A 21,552-nucleotide genomic window follows, 5' to 3' on the forward strand; every position below is an offset into this window, starting at 1 on the left:
TTGATCAACTTAAAAAATTACTTTAATTTTTACAGTAATAAAAATGCTATATTTATACGGGGGGGGGGGGAGGTTGAAGACGAAGCTGATTTGGAATCTGCGCTGTCACGAGTGATACCTTTTTGACACGTGATGATTTCGACTGATCTGTGATTCTATTTTTAAGATTTTTTTTTTTACTGATTTCAGCAAGTATCTTCATGTTTAAGCAGCAGCTGAAAAATAATATTGAATTAAAACCACCGATCAACACACATAGAATATTGAGGTCAAGTTATTCTGTGAACAAACCTTCTACCATCGGAGGTTGAGCCTCCACAGCAGGTGCAGGTTCTCCTGGAGCTGGCTCCGGTGTACTTTCTGCTGGAGCTGGCTCAGCAGCCGGCACACTTTCAGCGCCTTCTGCAGCTGGAGCATTTTCTGCAGCTGGAGGTGCATCAGTTGGTGGAGCACCTTCGGCCGGTGCTTCCCCAGCTCCTTCAGCAGGTGCTTCTCCAGCGCCTTCAGCGGGGGCTCCTTCTGCAGGTGCAGCTGATGGGTCGCCGTTTTCTGCGGGAGCTCCTTCAGCTCCCTCGATATGAAAATCGTCTACGACAAATAAACAATTAAGGAAATTACTTACTTGATGGATGGTAGAAAGATGAGGAAAAGAGTAGAAAGAATGTTGGTTATTTTATTACCTTCCTCGATGGATTTTTGTTTCTTGATACTTTCTTTGACGACTGATTTCAAATACGGTTCAGGAATAGCACTAACAGTGGTGACTAGTTTCTCCAAGAGGTCATCCACAGACGAGACGGTATCGTGGGTGACAACTTCTTTCAAATATGTCCATAATTCTACGTAGGAGAGAAAATCAACGCGAAATGAGACATTTGGTATCATAAATTATTAATCAGGGTGAAAATCAACGCGAAATGAGACATTTGGTATCATAAATTATTAATCAGGGTTGCCATTATTATTGTTATTTTTTTGAGTATACCTTCTGGTGCAGGAGAAGGAGGTTCTGGCTCAGGTTCCGGTTCCTCTATAACAGGTTCTTCTAGAATGGGTTCAGGTGTAGCACATAGTGACCCTTCGGAAATTCCAGCATCGGATTTACCATCAAGATCAGTATGGTCACTATCACCAATGGTGGCTGTATCGTCGTGGGTGGCACAGCTTTCATCTTCGCTTTCTCCTTCGCCCTGTGTGATTTTTTGTAAACTGATTCAGTATCGTGTTTACCCATATTTGAATATGGTGCTTCAACAATGAGCTTACCAATTCGCTGATTGAATTACCCGGTTTTTTATAGTTTCGTTCCAAACTCGAGGTACATGCTTGATTGAAAGGTATCAGGTATGGGTACTGGATTTGGAGATTTTATGTACATACAATCTGGGTAGGACTAGTTCTGATCGAGTTACGAGAGATTTTAGAGTGGTAGATTCGAGTTTTTGTGTGCCAAATTATCATGGTTTGGCAAAAATATCACTTTTGTAGTGTGACGAGGTTTTAAAATGGAAGGTTTTGCCCCTCTGAAGTAATATAGATGCCCCTCGCCTTCCTAATCTTGACTATGGCCAACCAGTGAGGTCTTAATTTCTACCTTTTCTCGAGGTAGGTACTCAATTTGAATCAATCGAGACTTTCAAGCAAATTTCTTTTGAAAAAAATTACTTACTGAAACTGGTTCAACTGGCTATTCCTATAATGTCTCGTTATTATTTATTTTCGGAATTTAATAACTGAGTTTAAAAAGTTGAAAACGTGAATAATACAGATTTGAAAGTGGGCAAAAAAGTGCTGAATTCTTTTTATTCAAATTATTGTCAAGATTTTAGCAGGGTTTTCAAAATTCATGAAAAAGAATAGAAATTTTACTGGCCTTGAACCTAGACAATTCTTTTTGGGTGGCCAATACCTACCAATTGTAGAAAAATAAAAGACAACTTACTTTTTTGGGTTAAAAGTAGCCGAACAATTTCGTTAAAAATTTCTTTTCTAGATCTGACATTTTGATTTTTTCTAAAATTGTAGCTCAACATCTCAAAGTGGTTCCCTTGTTAAGACATTTTGAACAAAATTTAAGCTGAACATGAAGTAGGTTTTATTAATCGTATAATTTGTTCATCGTTCGCGTAATGAATGCATTTTTTCATTTTGGATTTGAAGTACCCAAGTAAAATTGATCTTTTGTTCACATAACGAATAGAATAACATCATCAGAGAGACCACATGCATGTTCTTTTTCGCTCATTTAAAATGGAACAGAAAAATATTGTTCTAGTGTTTCTATTTCTTGTTCTGTTATTTGCGTTCAACGTCTTTGAAATTGAATCTGTTTGTTTGTACGTTTATTCCTCTATATTTTGATTACCACTCAATTCTTTGTTCTGTAATTTCTTGAAAAAAAAAAAAAAATTGAAAAAATGAAAAGGTTTCATTAAATTTGATTGAATAATAACTGATGAATATTTCAATGATTACGTAATGATCTGCTCAACATATAACTCAATTCATCAAACGCTTCTAGAATGATAATTCAAAGAAATTACAACCCAAGATACTAAGAATTAAAATCAGAGTAAAGGTGAGGTAAGGAAAGTGAGTAGGTGTAGTTATAGGTCTAGTTTCATTCCATATTACATCAATGAAGAAGAAAATCAATCGACGTACACAAGATGAGATATGAAGGTCATGCAAACATGAATTGTTTTACACACATTTTGAAAAAAAAATGTTTATTATAACACACTTACGATTTAATTTACCTATATTTTACTGTTACTTGGTGAAATGTCTGGTTCTTAAATTATAAATGATGGAATAAATACGAGACAATATTAAATTTTCCCATTGAAAAATGGAATCATAGGTGTACCAAAATAAGACAAATATTTCATAAATAATGGTTTCAATATTCTGTACATGAAAAGAGAGGAAAACATCGTACACGAGTCAAAATGAACCCCATGCACTTGTGGTTATATAAAATTAATCGATCATGCATCGACTTCCACTTCTTCTTTTACCTTCTTTTCGTCTCCTTTCTTCGACCAATCTGGTTTTTTCTGCAAAATAACACAATGAAAAATTAATACATGTTGATTCGATATACCAGAAATTAACGATATCCCCCCTCAAACTCCTATAAATTCACTTATCAGGGTGTCTAAAAATTCTGATCATTCTGCCAATCCTGCCATTTGCTGACATGTTTTGCTAATCCTGCATTTGGCTTGTTTTTTTTTTGTCAAAATGTCTTCTCTTTTTTTTACATCAAACTTTAGTTTTTTTTATTTATTGCCTCTTCCTGGAGGAACTTCGAAAAAATGTAGATGGTTCTTCTCACCAAACTGATGAAGTAATTGTGTGTAGGAAATAGTTTTTAGCTGATGGAAAAGGTTGAAAAACGAAAAAATTGAAATGGTAAAAATTCTGCCAACTTTTGTCCCCCCCCCCATCTGAAAAAATATTGGAATGCACTCATAACGTAAAATAGTAACTGGGAAATTTTGACCTCACTCTTACTCCCTCCTCCCCCTTCCCCCCAAAAAAGTTGTGAAGTGTTTGCAGAATGTCTCGTCGATGAAAAATGGGATTAGTAGATATTTTTCTTGTATCCCTCCCCCCTCTCCATCCAAAAAAAATCTTGAAATATTCACAGACATTGAAAAAGAGAAAAATTAACGTGTAAATTGTTGATCCCCCCCTCCCTCTAATAAAGCTGCAGTTGTAAAATGTTTGAAAAATGTCCTGCTATAATTTCTGCTTTTTCGTTTTGAAATTTGATCAGACATCGGGCCCATAAGTCAAAATAGTGTTGTGAAATTTACTTCTTTGTCTTCCTCTTCAAGAGTGAATTCTTTTTTCTTCACCACTTTCAGTTGGTTTCTGAAATTAAATTCCGCGGCCTTTTTCTGTAACTTTGCGAATTTATTTTCGTATTTGGAAACTTTTTTCAAGGTTGGTTTTACGCTGTAAAAAAAAAATTAAAAAAATCGAACCCAATTAAAATACATGAAATGTGGCTTATCGATTGAAGAATTCACAAAGCTCATCAAAATAGAAATACTTACAATTTTCCCCTTAAGTCATTAACTTGGCTGTTCAAGTCGGCGATCTATTGAAACAAAAATTACATATTAGGGCATAAAATGAAATTTGGCCAATTTGGCTTTACTGAGGAAATTGTCAAAAAAAACTCAAACGACGAATATGGCTGAAAGCTTAGAAGCAGGTGGGGATGAAATGCGATCGCAGAAGCGACAAAGAACATGTTAGAAGTTAGTGGGTGATGTTATAAACTGAAGAATAATTTTAAAATTGGAATATAGAATTTTTTTCAAAAGACTATCAACCAAAGTGACTGACTGAAGAGGTGCACTGATGGAGAAAGGTATAACACAATGGATTTTTAATATTTACGATTAGATTAATATGATTCGAGAAGGTAATACGCGATGATCGATACAGAAAAAGGTATATCTACAGTCAATTTAGACAGTATTACTATTTATAAATGAAATAAAAGGTGTAATTAATTCATATCTACGAGTATAGGTAATAACATCGAGTACTAAATACACGAAATAGTAATATGTAGATTACTTCGAAAAACGATCACGTTTTCATAAAATATAGTGCTTGAAATCGATTTTACTCGACATCGTGAATTTTCTGCTAGAGATCCCTCCATTCCATACGAGGAGCCAACCAGCTCACTCTTCCAACATGTTGAAAATTTTATTAGAAAATGAGAGAATCGAAGGTTGGAATCCTTCATGATTCCTACCAAGCTGTATATCATTAAGTAGCCTACAACTTATCACACTGTACAATATTCAGTGCACCTAAAAGTGAGGTTTTCACCCACCCCTGTCCATTTTACAGCCTCCTTTTGCTGGTATGATAAATGAATATGTCGAGCAAAGATAAATAACCTGACCAGATATGCAACCACTTTTAACGAAATATCTACCAAGCGTTCACAAGCGCAGGACTTCTAGTCACTAACTACTATGAAAGTATTCCATTTTCGCAGCTTTATTTCTTGTACCAAAGCTGCAAAAGTTGCAGGATATTTTTCAAGCTTTGTACAATTGTTTGTTATTTGCGAAACGTACGACTGCTGGTATCACAGTTTTTAATCGATTCGTTTGCTAGATATGTTCACAATGAGTATAGCGTTAAATCTACAGTAATTTAAGCTTCAATTATTCCTATTATAGCGTAAAAGGAGAAGGACCAAAAAACGTATTATTGAAGCTTTATAATGAAGTAACCGCCTAACTTGAAATTCATCTTACTCTTAGATTCCTACTCATATGGAAAGGAAATACAACTACAGAATCATAGATTGGAATCTGGTAATTGTAATATTTTTTGTAAACTAATACAAAATTATTCACTCCTTGAAACATTCAAACGAATGAACAATTCGAAAAAATTTCCATTCAAAAGGATCGTTCAAAAAGAGGGGCAGAGGACGAATGAAAATTCCTTCTTGAAATCGAAGCTATTTTGCAAAGAAAAGAGAAAATATTTTTGCGAGCAAAGATTTGAATTGAAGGAGAGTGAGAAGAATTTGGGAAATCAGTACCTACAGAAAGTTTTGAAGTAGAGCATTCGTTTCAGTAATTCATCACTGGAATCAATCTGCCATGAAATTACAACAAAACAATCTGTTTGGGTAACCTAGAAATTTTTGCCAATTTCACCATCAACTCCCCAACTGAGAGGGAAGGTTGAAAAACGAGTAAAAATGCTGTTCGTTTGAATGAATTTATAGTTTTTCAAATTCTCGTTATAGTTTTTGGACAATTTTGAGAAATTGTTTCAAATGAGCTCGAAATTAGAACTTGAAAATATTTTGAACCTCAATTCTGACGAAAGTATTTGAAGTTTTTGGTATAAAAATAAAAAATAAAAAAAAATGAAATTCAGGGAAAAGTTTCATTCCATTCAAAAATGCATAGTTTAAAAATTGTGATTTTGAGGTGCTACTTGTAAAGTTTACTGTGAGAAAGGGATCTAATCAGACATTTTATAAGATGCGAAAGTTGTTTTGTAGAAACATTTTCCATTCAAAAGTCCAAATATGTTCCGCAGAGGTTGGAGAATTTTCATAGAAAAGAATTGATTTGTAAAAAAAATCTGAGAATGACATGATTATTTTTTCTTTTGGAAGCCAAATTCAAATTGAGAACTTCAGAATTATTAATCTCTTATCAGAAATTGCATTAATTCGCCCAATAAGTAACCATTTTTTTTCTTATTGAAAAATAAAGTAAGCTCTTTGAGCCCTGAACACGGAAGGAATCCTAATTTCGCAAGCAAATGTTTGAAAAAATTAGAAGAGTGGTTAAAAATAAGCCACCGGACTGAATTTCGAGTACAGAATTCAATTTTTCTATTTTTATCGAATTTTTGAAGATTCAAATTTTAATAATTTTTTTGGAACAATCGAATTTGATCAAATTGGGATAGAAAGCTGTTTTTTTACCAATACATGTTCTACTTTCGACTTTGCAAATCGATTGACAATCATTTTCAGCCATTCTGAGGCGTTCAGCAGATTTTAAAATGTTTTGGGTCTTAATATCAAAAGTGCCCAAATGAAATATGCATGATCTACAAATCCGAACTCAACTCTTTCATGGTCATTTATAGTCATTTCTGTCGATTTAGGCATGATTTTTCAAAATCAGGTTTTTGAGAGTTCATCCATACTTATTTTTTATGGAGTTTTAAAAATTTTGCTTAGTTTTTCATTGTGTGTTTAAAATCTAAAAAATTTGAAATTCACTGAAAACTCTAAATTTATCTTCCCCCAATCGATTTGAGAGATGTAAAACAATACTTCGGATCGAATTGAAGATTTTTCAATAGTTCGCTTTTGAATGATAAATTCGTCGTGCCTTCTTTTTAAAAATATTTTCCGGAGGAAAATTTTACTATGCAGAATTCAATTTTGAAAAATTTGCATCCAAATTGATCGAAGCAGGTTACCTGCTCAGTTGATTAGAATTTATGGATACCGAGTTTTATTTGGGGCTTTTTTTGGCATTTCTTTTGACAACACTAAAGAATCCAATAATTGGTTGGGAACTCCAAAACAGCTTGAAACTACTCTCAATCGATTTTGTAGGCTGAAAATGATAATTTACTAACCCAATTCAATCCGATATCGATTTTTCTTATGAGAATTTAATTTTTGAATCTCCAAAAGTTGCCAAGTATCGAAACGTAACATTCAGGGATTGAGATGTGGCCTAGAGTTTTTTTTTTTAGATGCTCTTCAACTTTTTCATAGTATGATCCCAAAATTTACCTTTCAATTGTGATGCCTACCCACTTTTCCAGTTCAATTAATTTCTTAGCCTGCACAAATAAGTCCTTTTTGAACATTAAAACCATCGATATAGTCTGGGGCACATCTACGCCATATTAAATTACAACTACGATTCGCCTTTTGTTATTAATAAAGAAAAAGAAAACAACTTCGGCGTTAGACAAAAATATGTAATTCCTTAATTTTGAAAGCAAGTAGTGATTTACCTCCTTATCAAGATTTTTGACCTCATATTCCAGGTCCCATTTCTGACTCTCACACTTATACATGCGATCATAATACTGCTTGATGATTGACTTGAGTTGCTCTAGCACAGAACAAATAGCAATATGCTAATAATTTCTCGGTGTGTTCAAAATACACAAAAACCACTATGTTGTAACATATTTTAGCGCAGCCATTTTGCAAAAAAAAGAAATTAAAGATGTAGGTACAATACGTACTACTAAATAGACTACGAGTAATTAAAATAGTAATTCAAACTACGATTACCTACGACGAAAATGAAATCATGCAAAAGAAAAAAGGGAAAAAGAAGAATAGTCATAATTCATGATTAAAAATACTCGTGTGTCTCTATGTAGTTCTCTACGTGTAAATTGTGTATTAAAAGGGAAAAAATGTCGGAGAAATAGTCTACGCCAAACAACAGAGTGATCTCAGGAGGTAGCAATTTTACTCGTACTTGCCAAATCATCTACCGCATGCGAGCATTTTACAAGGTAGATTACAATTATTATAATCTCAATCATGGAGAGAAAATTACACAATTTTTCACCTACGAATTATTCTTATAAACATCTACATCGCGTATTGAAATATTATCCTGAGTTGACCAATGCATGATATAATACTTTTTTCCTCCCCTTTGACTCCCCCTCCCATTTATCCACACCCTGGTGTGTGTGCTGTGTAGGTACAGTATTCTATCATAACATCAGTCAAGTCAATAAGAAGCATACTTCGGTTATTTTTATATGTACGAGTATTTTCAGTTAGTGAAAAGCTCAAGCGTAGTGGGTTGAGTATGAAGGGTAAAGGAGAGGAGGACTGTGGGGGTAATGTTGAGGTAAAAGATTGTGTATTTATTTCAAGCAATTACCTCATAAGCTTTCATACGAAATTCACGTTCTAAATCGAATTTCTCTCCTTCTAATTTGAACACCTTGTTCCATAATTCGGTTACAATTTCCGCCAAGTCGTCTATAAAATTTAAAGCCAATACATAAGCGTTAGTAAAATTGAAGCCATGTCTGCTGGAAATCAGTTCAGCTATGAAGTTTCTCTGAGTCGAGTTGTACTGTACAAGAGGATTAATAAATCAGCGCAGCGAATGCGTGATGAGACTTGGAAAAGTACATTTAGCAGCAGTAAGCAAGTATAGCTCGTGTTAGGCAAGGATTTGGCAGTCCTGAGGGCCCGAATATCTGAATAATTTTTCAATCTCACTCTTTCAACCCCTATTGTAGGCACCTCAATTTCCTATGAAGATGAAAAAAAAGATCTACCGTGTGACATATCGTTTGTTGAGGTTTTAGGGGTGCTAAGCCCGAATATCAACTTGGTTTTGCGATTGAACCCTTCGCATCCCCTCCCCTTTAATAAGAACCTCAATTAGGACTACAGATGAAAAAAAATATGGCATGTGACATATGGTTTGTTTGGGTCTTGAGGGTGCTGAGTCCGAATATCAACTTGATTTTTTGATTCAACCATTCGCACCCCCCCCCCCCAATTAGGAACCACAATTTGGACTAAAGATTGAAAAAAAATATGATGTTATGTGACATATGGTTTGTTTGGGTCTTGAGGGTGCTGAGTCCGAATATCAAGTTGGTTTTTTGATTCAACCATTCGCACCCCCCCCCCAATTAGGAACCACAATTTGGACCAAATATTGTAAAAAAGTTATGAAGGTCATGTGCCATATGGTTTGTTTGGGTCTTGAGGGTGCGGAGTCCGAATATCAACTTGGTTTCTCGATTTAACCCTTCGCAGCCCCTCCTCCCTGAGTAGTAACCTCAATTTGGACTAGCGAGATGAAATAAATTATGATGTCATGTGACATATGGTTTGTTTGGGTCTTGAGAGTGCTGAGTCCAAATAAATATCAACAGGGTTTTTTGATCCAACCATTCGCACCCCCCTCCCAATTAGGAACCCCAATTTGGACTAAAGATTGTAAAAAAGTTATGATGTCATGTGCCATATGGTTTGTTTGGGTCTTGAGGGTACTGAGTCCGAATATCAACTTGGTTTCTCGATTTAACCCTTCGCAACCCCTCCTCTCCGAGTAGTAACCCCAATTTGGACTGGAGATGAAAAAAATTATGATGTCATGTGACATATGGTTTGTTTGAGTCTTGAATGTGCCGAGTCCGAATGTTAACTCGGTTTTATGATATAACCACCCGCACCCCCCCCCCCCATCATAGGAACCCAAATTGAGACTGAAAATGAAAAAAATAATGTTATGTGACATATGGTTTGTTTGGGTCTTGAGGGTGCTGAGTCCGAATATCAAGTTGGTTTTTTGATTCAACCATTCGCACCCCCCCCCCCCAATTAGGAACCACAATTTGGACCAAATATTGTAAAAAAGTTATGAAGGTCATGTGCCATATGGTTTGTTTGGGTCTTGAGGGTGCGGAGTCCGAATATCAACTTGGTTTCTCGATTTAACCCTTCGCAGCCCCTCCTCCCTGAGTAGTAACCTCAATTTGGACTAGCGAGATGAAATAAATTATGATGTCATGTGACATATGGTTTGTTTGGGTCTTGAGAGTGCTGAGTCCAAATAAATATCAACAGGGTTTTTTGATCCAACCATTCGCACCCCCCTCCCAATTAGGAACCCCAATTTGGACTAAAGATTGTAAAAAAGTTATGATGTCATGTGCCATATGGTTTGTTTGGGTCTTGAGGGTACTGAGTCCGAATATCAACTTGGTTTCTCGATTTAACCCTTCGCAACCCCTCCTCTCCGAGTAGTAACCCCAATTTGGACTGGAGATGAAAAAAATTATGATGTCATGTGACATATGGTTTGTTTGAGTCTTGAATGTGCCGAGTCCGAATGTTAACTCGGTTTTATGATATAACCACCCGCACCCCCCCCCCCCATCATAGGAACCCAAATTGAGACTGAGAATGAAAAAAAATAATGTCATGTTACATAAGGTTTGTTTGGATTTTGAGGGTGCTGAGTCCGAATATTTGTTTAGTTTTTTGATTTGACCATTGCCCCCCCCCCCCACCATAGAAACCTCAAAACTGAAGATTAAAAAAATTATGTCATGTGACATATGGTTTACTTGGGTCTTGAGGGTGCCAAGTCCGAATATCTATTTAGTTTTTGGATTTACCCCCCCCCCCCCATAGGAATTCCAATTAGGACAGTGACTGAAGATGAGAAAAATTATGTCATGTGATACGGGGTTTGTTTAGGTCTTGAGGGTGCTGGCAAGTCGAATATCTACTTGGCTTTTTTATTTAACCCCTGGAACCCCCAACAAAAAAGGTTTTGATCTGACGTTCCCTGAAACCCCTACCACAGGCACCTCTATTTGGTCTGAATATGTAGAAAATGATACCATGTGACATATCGTTTGTTTGGGTTTTTGGGGTGCCAAGTCCAAATATGAACTCATTTTTTTGATCTGACCCCTCTAACCTCTACCACAGGCACCTTGAACGTTTCGTTTGTGGGGATTATTGGGATGCCAAATTCGAATACCAACGTAGTTTTTCAGTCTGATTCCCCTAACTCTAATCTAAGGAGCTTGGTTCCTATTACCTATGTGAAAAGTTTGCATCATGTATTTGAAAATAGTGAAATTATTTTCTGGTAAATTGAAACATAAACATGTAAACGATCTCTCGTAATGTGAATGTTTTTCTAAATTTTTGATTTCTACTCATTGTAATTTTTTCTGTTTTCACGTACTGAAAACAAATAGTTTGAGCTCGACATTTCAGCGAAAAAAAGTGTCTGCAACCTTTTTTGAGTCTGGAGTTGTAGTAGAGTGATTTTTTTCAGAGGCAGGGGGATAAAATTTAGCATCAGAAACAATTGAAAATCGATTTCTATTTTTCCTAACTTAAGTACATGAATGAAATTTCAATATTTTTGTCAACTTGGCGACAAACTTGAATTCCTTATAGGTAAATTCAACTTTTTGAACAGTGCGGAGGGAAGGGGGCGAAAGTTGCACACAAAGTTTGAGGGCAGTATCCCTTCAACTCCCATAGCTGATGATTTTGCAGTTTTTCATGTCGCAAAAAAGAATCCTAAACAGAAATCTGGTGAAAAGAATTACTTACTACAGATAATTGCCCTCCTTACCCCCATCTATTTCTAATCGCCAATATTTCTCGCTTTACGAAAAAATTCACCATAAAGAACACTATACCGAAGGAATTATTCAGCTAAAGCTTTCAAGCAATCACAATTAATCGCCAAATATGTACACAAAAACACCACAGTGCATCCAACCATCAATATTCCTTTTCTACTCGTGAATAAAATTGAAAAAAAAAGTATTAAAGCTAAGTTAAAAGTGGTTGATTATCAGTATACCGCTTATACGAGTATGTGTGTAGTAAATAAGTATATTTTGTTTAATCAGTGATTTGGACCTTTTTGCACGTATCGATAATATCCTAAAAATCGTGAAAACTTATATAATCTTATATGCGTATATCGAATTATTAATAAAGCTGTTCAAAGGATTTGTACATTTCAACACAGCGAATATAGTAGTTAGTTCTTAACTTGGTATTTTCGTGGTTTTTTTTTCTGCTTGGGTTAGCGAAAGTTCAACTTTGTTTAGTCGTAAAGGCTACGTAATACCAAAATGATAAGGATCGACAACATTTTGTCGTCAAAAGCTTAAGATGTCAATGTATTTTCACTTCGCACCTCAAATTCCTTTTTTTGAACCTCGAACTCGACATCAATTTTTGTCGCTTCCAATTGAGAGATGCGTTTGTGATATTCTTGGCAGATTTGCTTCAACTTTTCTATAGAAAAGTATTAGAAATTCTCGGTGTAAAATCATTAGGTATGACAAGATTATCCTCTTATATTTTTACCTACACATTATGGTACATAATACGTAACGCAGGAGGGAGTAAGTAGGTAACCTAAGGCAGCCAGAGGTACACCTTGAAAACATATTGTGTCTAATTGTGTAGTCACTTCGGGGTGTATAAGTATAAAGCCTCGATGTAAGAATCTTAAGAGTAAATAACATAACCCGTGGTGAACGTGTAAGCTAAATTTCAGTTTTAAAAATTTCAAACTGTGAAACACAAAAAAAAAACACTAAAAAGCTGTGGAATTCAGTTGTGAAACCTATAGAACGCGCTGATACCTCGAATAAGGTGTTCAAAAAATAATTTAATTGTAAAGTTCTCGTAATTTTATTCAAAATTAATGGAAAATGTCCACATTTGAACAACTCAATAGTCAACTTAATTTTTAATGATGTGAGCTCGCTTTTTGAGGTATAAGCGCGTTCTGTATCTAAAAACTGACCATAGGGACGATTATTATTACAATTCGACAAGTTCATGTTTAATAGTGATATTATATCGGACGAACAAGTGACACCAATGTTAACGTTTGAATGAAAATCGTCGAAGAAAACAGCCACAGCCTTTATGGGGTACAGAGGAATTTACCTCGATAAACTATCACTGGGCTGATTTCTTCTCGAGATTCACCACAGTGATAAATATTTATTTTATTCCTGAATTTTTAGCGAAGTGCAAAACATACAGTCACGTTAATTTAACATTTAGCACCGCGCTAACCTCTGCGTCTTTCCTTTTAACAACATATTCGAGGTCAAATTTATCTTCTTCTAGCTTATTTATCCGTTGGTAGTAGTCATTAATAATCCTTTTTATCAGGTCTGGTGTAAATTCACAAATCATTATCAATAAGAGTAGGTATGCAGATTTTTGATTTGCTTTTCGAAAGGCGAACAATCATCTTACGCAATAATGAAAATAGTATAATAAATTGTGTAAAAATGCAGAGTATGGAGATTGGAGAAAGATTTTTTTTTTGAAATGAGGACTGAAAAAGCTGTTCAAGTTATTGATTGTGAAAAGAATCGAATAAGCCTACCTTCGCTCGCGTTATCGACATCTTTTGGCGTTCCACAACGTTCTTCGATAATTCTTCTTCTTTCAGCTGCTTTCCTTTCCTGTTCTTTTTTCAATTCTTCGGCCGCTTTTTTTCTCAATAGTAACTGTAAAAAGTTGGATAAAATTGAATGAAATTTCATTTAGAGGTGTTTCGATAGATTTACTGATAAAGGGAGAGGGGAAACCTTTTCGATGAAGGTGGTGCTCAGATTTGTCTTGAAATAAAAAATTGTGCCATAATTTCTTTTCAAAATGAGAGGGGGGGAGGGAATCAAATTATTTTCATCAACGAATCGATTTTGAACACGTCTCGAGCTAAATTTCTCATCAATATCGTATTTTGAAGTGTTTTTATGGCCGAAATTGTCAATCTATGTTTTCCTTTGAAGAAATATATGAAATTAATAGGTAAAGAAATTTGATCTTTCAATTTTCAACTCAGATCAAAAATGTTTAATCTTGCCCTTGTGTGATTTTTTTTTAGTTCATTGTTATTTGCTTTCGAGTAATTTTTTTCGTGATAGAGAAATTTTTGTTTTGCCATAAAACGAGTTTTTCTCATATTTTTCTGTCATTTTGCGAATGAACAGGTTTTTGAACTTTTTTATTCGATGGCTACATTTTTCATTGCCCAGGTTTTTTAGAGTTTATCCAGCGAGTGGTATTTCAGCCAAGCCAATCAGCGATTAGTCTTTATCATTTTATCAATGTCAAATCCGAGACTGTTTTAAAATTTGATTTTTAATTGTTTGTGTTCGTATATTAGGTAATGCTTTTATAAATTTGAATGTTTTTTATAAGAAATTGATCCAACTTCATTTTAATAAAATTAGTATACCTACTCTTCTTTAGAAAAATGATCAATAAGATCCCAAAAAAATATGTATAATCAAAAATTAAAATTAATTTGGAAAATTTTGGAGACGAATATGAACATGTATAGCCAAATAGGTACATATTTCTGTCGAATGTACATGAAATGTCAACTTTTGATCAATCAGCGATTAGTATGTATTTTCAATACCAAATCCGAGACTGATTTAGAACTGAATTTTTAATTCTTTATTATTGGTTTGATTTCATTTCATTTCAGTAAAAGTAGTAATTTTGACATTATATAAATCATTTCGAAAAATACATACTCAGAATAATCAGAAATTGAAAATAATTTGATATTTCTTATTGACCAATACATACAAACATAGCCACATATTTCTGATGAATTTAAGTGAAAGAATCAACCAATATGGTGAACGCAAATGCAAAAACTCTCTTGCAATCAGTGACTACCTAGCTGATGGCTTTTTAAATTAATGGGTAAAAAATATTAATTGATTATACCTAATTGATATTTTCAACTTGAAATTTTATTTTTCAATTTTCATTAGGTATATTTTGTTTTCGTCGAATTTTTTTCATTATTCATTGAAGAATAGATTTTTAGAATTGTTCTATTAAATCGCGAATTTATTTATTCCATCTCGAATCATATAGAACTTTTTTGAATATTATCTGCTTTGGAAAAATTACGAAATTTCGTGTTTTTAGTGCTCGAATTTTGAGAATATTTTTGGAAATCGAGTCTTGTTCAAAAAAATCTGCAAGGAAAGGTCATTGCTGAAATATCGACTTAGGTAATTTATCGTTTTTTTTTTTCAGATACCAACACATTTTAAATCTGAACCGGTCGTGGATTAATTTTGCGATTTTATCGTTTTTTTTCTACCAAAGAACTGGACTTTCAATGAATTTTTGGCGAAATAATGCCAAAAAAGGAAATAGATTTTGTTCGTTTTTGATTTCTTATGACTTTGCAAACCTTCAAATTTTTTTTCAGATTAGAAATATCGGGAAAAAGTGACCATCCCTCCATCTTCTTCTCCTTCCTCAGAAGTACCCAAAATTTTATGCGATCTCAAAAATTGCAGTCCATCAACCTTGAACTTTTCAGAATTCAAAACGGTAGTTCTGGGATACCTACTCAGTTTCAAAATCTGGCAGAAAAGAGAGGGGGAAACTCATCTACCAGAAATTTATTGACATCTGACTGAAGGGCGAAAATTTGAAGTACCTACAGATTCAAAGTTTTTCAGGGTTGACTTGGATTTTGAATACACAATTATCAAGTTTAATATGATCCGAACCCAGCCATCAATGGAAAAATTGCTCATAAAAGTATATCGCTGAAAAATTTTAAAAAGCGATGGAATTTTTTCCTGTAGAAGTGAAAAGGGAAACTGCACCTTTTCTGGTAGGAAAACATAATTTAGAAATGTTCTGATTTTTTAAACTGGAAAATGGCAGTTTTTGTTGAAAAATGTAGATTTACGATTATTCGACTCTTTATTAATATTTTTTCCGGTTGTTTCATCTGAACCATTTCCCCCCTTTCTCCTCTCTACAAATAAATACCTAATTTGAATTTCAACAGTATTAATTATCATCGAAGTAACAACACTTACACGTAATTTCTTCTTTCTGTCAGGGGTCATGAAACCTTTCTTGGCCTTTTTGGCTTTGGAAGCTTCTTCCATACGTTTCCTGACTTCGGCCCTCTTCCTGTCGATTTCGGCCTGTTTGGCCTTCTTTGCCTGAAATCAGTCAAAAACTCCATGATTTCTCCACTCTTTGCCAAATATTTACCTATATCGACTCATATTCGATTATCGAATTTCTCAAGTATCAAAATCCAACTCCAAATTAATCTTGAGTATTTTTTTGACCGATTGAGAAACAGAAAGTAGTGACTTTTTTGCCATCTTACGTGCCTCTTCGATCCTTTTCCTCTGTAAAAAAAAAAAGAATACGAATACGATTAGGTGATAGTAATTTTTAAAAACCTACACATTAATAGATAGCGATTGGTTAAACATAGATAATTTTTTTAAGAAAAAAAGAACATAGAAATTGAAAATAAAATAGAGATGACATTTTAAATGAAATGATAGATAGTGAACATTGAAGATATTAATATACGATTTTTAGAGACATTTATGCAGTATGTAGAAAAGAGATATTTGAAAATAAGAGTATTGTAGGTTGGTACAGTGTGTTAAAACATGAAAATGATTGTTTATTTAGGGTAAAAAATGGTGTCTGTCTTTAAAATATGGTGTACGAGTTTATAGATCACTGGTACAGAGACAGACTCATTGATACCAGTAGATGACAAAAAGAAGAAACAGAAAACAGAAGACAGTACGAGAAGTTCACACGAACAGACATAAGTACGTAAATTAGGTTAGTTTGGGCATTTTTAAAAATTGCATAAAGCGAAGTTTTGCCTTCAAGAACTCAAAGCTATCAAAATGTTTCCATTTGGACTTCTTGATTGGATCAAAAAAAAAAAAAAATCGAAAAATATTTTCTCCTGTCCTCTTCAAAAACACTCTAAATTTCTTCCTGATTTCTTTCACTTTGATGGTTGATTCATTTCTGTGAGGAAAGAAAACTTTTGAAAGATTTATTTTCCGAATTTATTTTTCTGATTTGCTTGCATATTCCATTTTCTGATCCCCCCCTCCACAAAAATCCACTCACACCAAAATATTTTTTGTTTCGAATTCTTTTTTCTTTTTCTTTTTTTTTTGAAAAAACTATGATTACTCAACACAACCAGCTCAAAGCGTAAGTCACACAGCTCAAAAAAGCGAGCAGTATGAAGACATTAAAAAACAGATTTAGCAAAGCTGAGAATATACTACTAAAAAATTTACATCTTACTACATTTTGTACTACGTGTACGAGGATCAGTCAATAAGTCCTCGTATGTTCAGCGCCAATATTCACATGAACCTTAATATTTCTTTTAGTGAATTCAAATCTTTTCTTAGCCTTTACATAATTATTATTACTATTAGCTAATCGATAAAAAAAGAAAAAATTTTTTAAAAAATGTGAAATTGAAAAAAAAAAACAATGTTAGGCCTATAGCTAACTACTTTTAATATATGGTAACGTGTGTTTTGTGTGGTGTGTATATTTTGTGATGAAATCATTTTTACATCAAATCCTAAAATGTGTGATTCCTCATTTAAAATTTTTTAAATCTAGAAATTCGCTAAAATCATTATATTTACATCAAATGTACTACTTCAATACCTGTCTCTATCGTATTTATGTACAAAGACATGCAAAAGCTGAAGCAAAATTCAAACATACCTCATAATTAAAATAAATTCCATTCTGTCAACTATTTTGCCAAACGATCAAATCGTATCGAGTTTCAAATCGTAAGTTGAACCAAATCCAATGAAAATTCAGGTGGGCAATTCGAAGAACATGAAAAAGAAATCAAACCACAATTTATGTTACTACAGTATATAAGAATTACATCAACAACAGCAAAACCTCAACAACCATTCTAAAATTGACTTTGAAATTTTCAAAATACGTACTTACAATTTTGCTGAAATTTTGACTCTAAATTAAGCTACAGGTGTCCCAAAAAAGGACGATACTCACCTTACCTCATCATCTGCCATTTTGATGGTTCAAGTTTTTGAACGAAAATACCTATAAACAAATTTGAAAAAATCAAAAAAAAAAAAAAGAAAAAAGAAGATCAATATGGAACGATTTACAAGCTATATTATGGTTTTCGAAATGAATAATGCGATAAAATCTGATTTCATTTTGGAAAACAGCCAGTTGATATTCGCAGAACGAAGCGATATAGCTCGTTCTCGTTCGTGGTGTTCGAAGTTTAACGCCATATCAATGAGCTATTTTGGTTTAATACGAATTTTCGCACGTATTGAGTACTATACTGAGCCGTATTTGTATCCTTTGAAAAGATGATGATTGATGCAATTGTCATTTTATTGCACAGAAGATGGTTTTGAGAATTTAACAAGCCAGATACTCAAATTGGCCTTATGAGAAGCAGCTTATCTGAAGTCAATTAATAAATCAATACAAAATGATATTTAAAAAAAATACATGTATTCGAGTGAGATGGAGGGGGGGGGAGAAAAATCCTTTGGAAATTGAAATTTTCAAAGATACAATTTGATGAAAGTTTTCAAACATAGAAAAATCAATAATTGAAAACATTCACTTACTTTCCTAACTTTGGAAAAAAAACTGATGACGTATTTGAAACTTCTACGAAGCAAATTGAGCGTAAAAGTATCAGAGATCGAGTTCTTGATCAGAAAGTTAACATGAAAGGCATCGATTAGTCGCCAAAATTTCCAGTGTCGAGGACACAGAAGGATGAAGTGAGGAGAAATGAATTTTCCTCTAGAAAAAAATTCCAAGGTCACCCAACCTGATCCCACACCACCTTCGAAGAAAAAAACATCAATTAATGTGACAAACCATCAATCAATATTTTTTTTTCTAAATCTATTTTCGATCTATGAAAAAATCGAAAATAAAAACAGGACGTTATTAAAATTTTTACAATACGTATGTACAAGAAGGTAAAGGGGCCGTCTTAAAATAGATTCAATCGTCTGTAGAGAAACTACACAGCACCAAGATCACTTACGCTGCCAACTACGGTGTTCCTATCCAATTACTAGTGCCATATTCATGCCAAGTATATACATTTTATTCGTCTAAATAATGAGAACACTGTGTAAACGCTCGTAAATTGGACTAATTTCGTAAACTTCCAAAGTTGGGAATATTGTTTCGAATTTTTATGAATGAATGACTCACTCGGGAGCTGGTTTTGGGCGGAGGTTTTCGCAAGCAGCTGTTCAAGATGATCTTGAATGATGAAGGGAGAGAATTGTCTATTTTTTTTCTACATTTGTACCTTTTGAGGGTGGCAATTTTTCAAACATCAAAACCTCTACTGGCGTAGAGTCGAGTTAATTTCAACTTGATCATTATTTTGCAAACCTTTGATGTATTTAGGACATTCGATTCTTTCTGAGATGTAAGAAGGGAGCCAGGGAGGGGAATAACAGCTGATTTCTTCCTTACGAATTTTAATTTTGTAAAAAATCCACCTCGAAGGACTGTGATTCTACATAATTTAAATTCATCTTCAAAATCATCAATTTTGGTGGATACGATTTCGATAAAATATGACACTCTCGCCCTACTGATCTATGTCGTCTGATGACTCCAGTGATTTCGTAATCAATCAATGATAAAATTCCAAAAAAAAAAAAACCACAGCAAGGGATAAAATTAGAAAATCCAGTTCGCTGAAGATCTCTTCATTAAATTCCAATATCTGAAAAATTGCACAATCCACCCCCCTCCCTCCTCGTTGGAATTTCTTCGACAGTAGGTTAAACAATAACCAAATATAAACACTAGAAATTTACTGAGACCGACATCCGCTGCCAAGAAAGCACAGTATACGAAAAAATATTGTCCAAATTCTTCACACACTTAGATCATCCAATAATTGACGTGAAATATGTTACTAGCACATGATGAATGACTTTTTCATACGTACAATTTTTCATCGCTAATGATTCACTTTTGATCCCTGACCTTTTTTTATTTCAAAGGACACACTAGTTAAATTCTCAAATATTACCAATCTCGTCAGGATCCAAATCCGGCTCACAGAATTCAATATCGATATCAAAACTCGATTTTTTTTATCCAAATCGATCACCATCACATGAACATGAATATCGATAATTCGTAAAAAAAAAATTATAATGCATTAAATCACATACCTATAAGAATAAAATTTAAACTCAATTTGCGAATACGCGCGAACAGTAACACACGCACTATTTATTTCCACTCGGTGAAACGGACTGAGGCGAAAAGACAATCCCGAACTGTTACTTTAACCGTAGCATAGTTAGCGAAGAAAGATCACGTGATAAAAATAGAAAATTGAGAGCTTACCGATCTATTTTTGAAGATCTCCTTGCCCCGTCTATAGGAGCAGCGTTCGAGTATACAGAATTATATTGGGAGTTATTTTTCACCGAAATTGTTCCTGATTTCGGTGTGGGGATTTTGTGACTGTGGCTATTTATCACAGATGGGATTGGTTTCGTGGTGAGGAGTTTGAGAATTTTTTTTTCAAGGTTGAATAATCTTATCAGTCACAATTTTTCAAAGCGATCAATTTTTTTTTTTTACAAAATGAATCAAGTTTCTTTGAAATTAAAGACAGTGTGAACATCAATCAAGTTTTCAAATTTATTCTAGCTCCTTCAATTTCAAAGATTGACAATTTCACAATATAATTTTTTTAGCTTGCTTCGAAAAATTGCATCATAAGAGACCTTAAGAGTTCAAAGTGAGAAAAAATTCAAGGTTTGAATAATTTTATGGGTCTTGAAAAAAATTTCATACGATTTGTTTGATTCTGTATGTGTTGAAATTTTCAAAATTGTGACTTTATTGATTTATAGCACAATTATTTTGTACCAGTTCAAATTCCTAATTATCTCCAGCGATTATTATTATTTTTTAAAATTGGAACCAGTACAAAATGATTTTGAAACTACATACATCCTGAATCGATCGATTAAGGGTCATAATAATGGTATATTTGAGGTTTTCAAGTGTTGAATTTCCTAGAGGGTTTTTTTTTTCAAGAACAGAAGAATCTGGAAATCAGCTGGAGGCTTCGGAACAGTTCGAAACCATCTTCAGTTGCCTCGAGAGGTTGAAAATAAGATGCATACTAAATTTCAACCTTCCAAGTTGAACTGGTCAAATTTTATTTATTTTTTTCTTGAGAAATAGACCAGATTTGAATTTTAAAAATTTGTTTAAAAATCGAAAAAAAATCCAGCACCTGAAATTTTTGCTCGAACTGTATTTTAAAATCCTCCTTTGACTCGCCTCGGTCCGGTTCAAAAAAATTTCCAACGTTTGGAATACTTTCTTCACTTGTTCAGTGCCTGAAATTTGACACGTGTAGGGGGGGGGGGGGTATCCAAATGTGTATTTTGAGGGTTGTAAGCTTTGCAGCCCCTTCTCGCCCCCTTCATCACACAATGATTTTCAATCTTTTCGCAAATATATTTTTGTATTTTCACTTTCGAATCATTTTTTGGGTATCTACTTTTCGATTTGTAGGGTTTTTGCTGCTAGCAGCTAAAAACCAGTTGTTTTTT

The 21,552-nt window shown here is 33.9% G+C and overlaps 1 protein-coding gene across 9 annotated transcripts; it reads right to left on the reverse strand.

The window, feature by feature from the left end:
• wupA (wings up A) lies at positions 1 to 20,296 on the reverse strand. Of its 9 annotated transcripts, none has more exons than XM_065348810.1 (13): positions 20,149 to 20,296; positions 17,968 to 18,013; positions 16,267 to 16,284; positions 15,961 to 16,089; positions 13,479 to 13,602; positions 7,549 to 7,649; positions 4,068 to 4,111; positions 3,825 to 3,966; positions 3,021 to 3,059; positions 986 to 1,190; positions 681 to 839; positions 292 to 588; positions 1 to 215 (listed from the first exon to the last, which is right to left on the reverse strand). In XM_065348810.1, exons 2-13 carry the CDS (start codon positions 17,980 to 17,982, stop codon positions 205 to 207), a joined length of 1,284 nt encoding a protein of 427 aa, XP_065204882.1. In that variant the 5' UTR covers positions 17,983 to 18,013; positions 20,149 to 20,296; the 3' UTR covers positions 1 to 204. The 9 variants fall into 9 exon arrangements, with proteins under 9 accessions (XP_065204882.1, XP_065204878.1, XP_065204880.1 ...); XM_065348806.1 differs by lacking the exon at positions 7,549 to 7,649 and adding an exon at positions 8,445 to 8,545 and having other exon boundaries at positions 20,149 to 20,295; XM_065348808.1 differs by lacking the exon at positions 7,549 to 7,649 and adding an exon at positions 12,264 to 12,364 and having other exon boundaries at positions 20,149 to 20,295.
• Between the last annotated feature and the right edge of the window lie 1,256 nt (positions 20,297 to 21,552).

Source organism: Planococcus citri, chromosome 2 (assembly GCF_950023065.1).
Source record: "Planococcus citri chromosome 2, ihPlaCitr1.1, whole genome shotgun sequence".
In the NCBI taxonomy this organism is placed as follows: domain Eukaryota; kingdom Metazoa; phylum Arthropoda; class Insecta; order Hemiptera; family Pseudococcidae; genus Planococcus; species Planococcus citri.

Bases quoted from the DNA above. Each gene is read 5' to 3' on its own strand.
- wupA (XM_065348810.1), bottom strand. The intron at 4,112-7,548 runs GTAAATCACTAC...TTGTTTCAATAG, and splicing joins TCAAAAATCTTGATAAGGAG to ATCGCCGACTTGAACAGCCA. The intron at 3,060-3,824 runs GTAAATTTCACA...GTTATTTTGCAG, and splicing joins TTGAAGAGGAAGACAAAGAA to AAAAAACCAGATTGGTCGAA.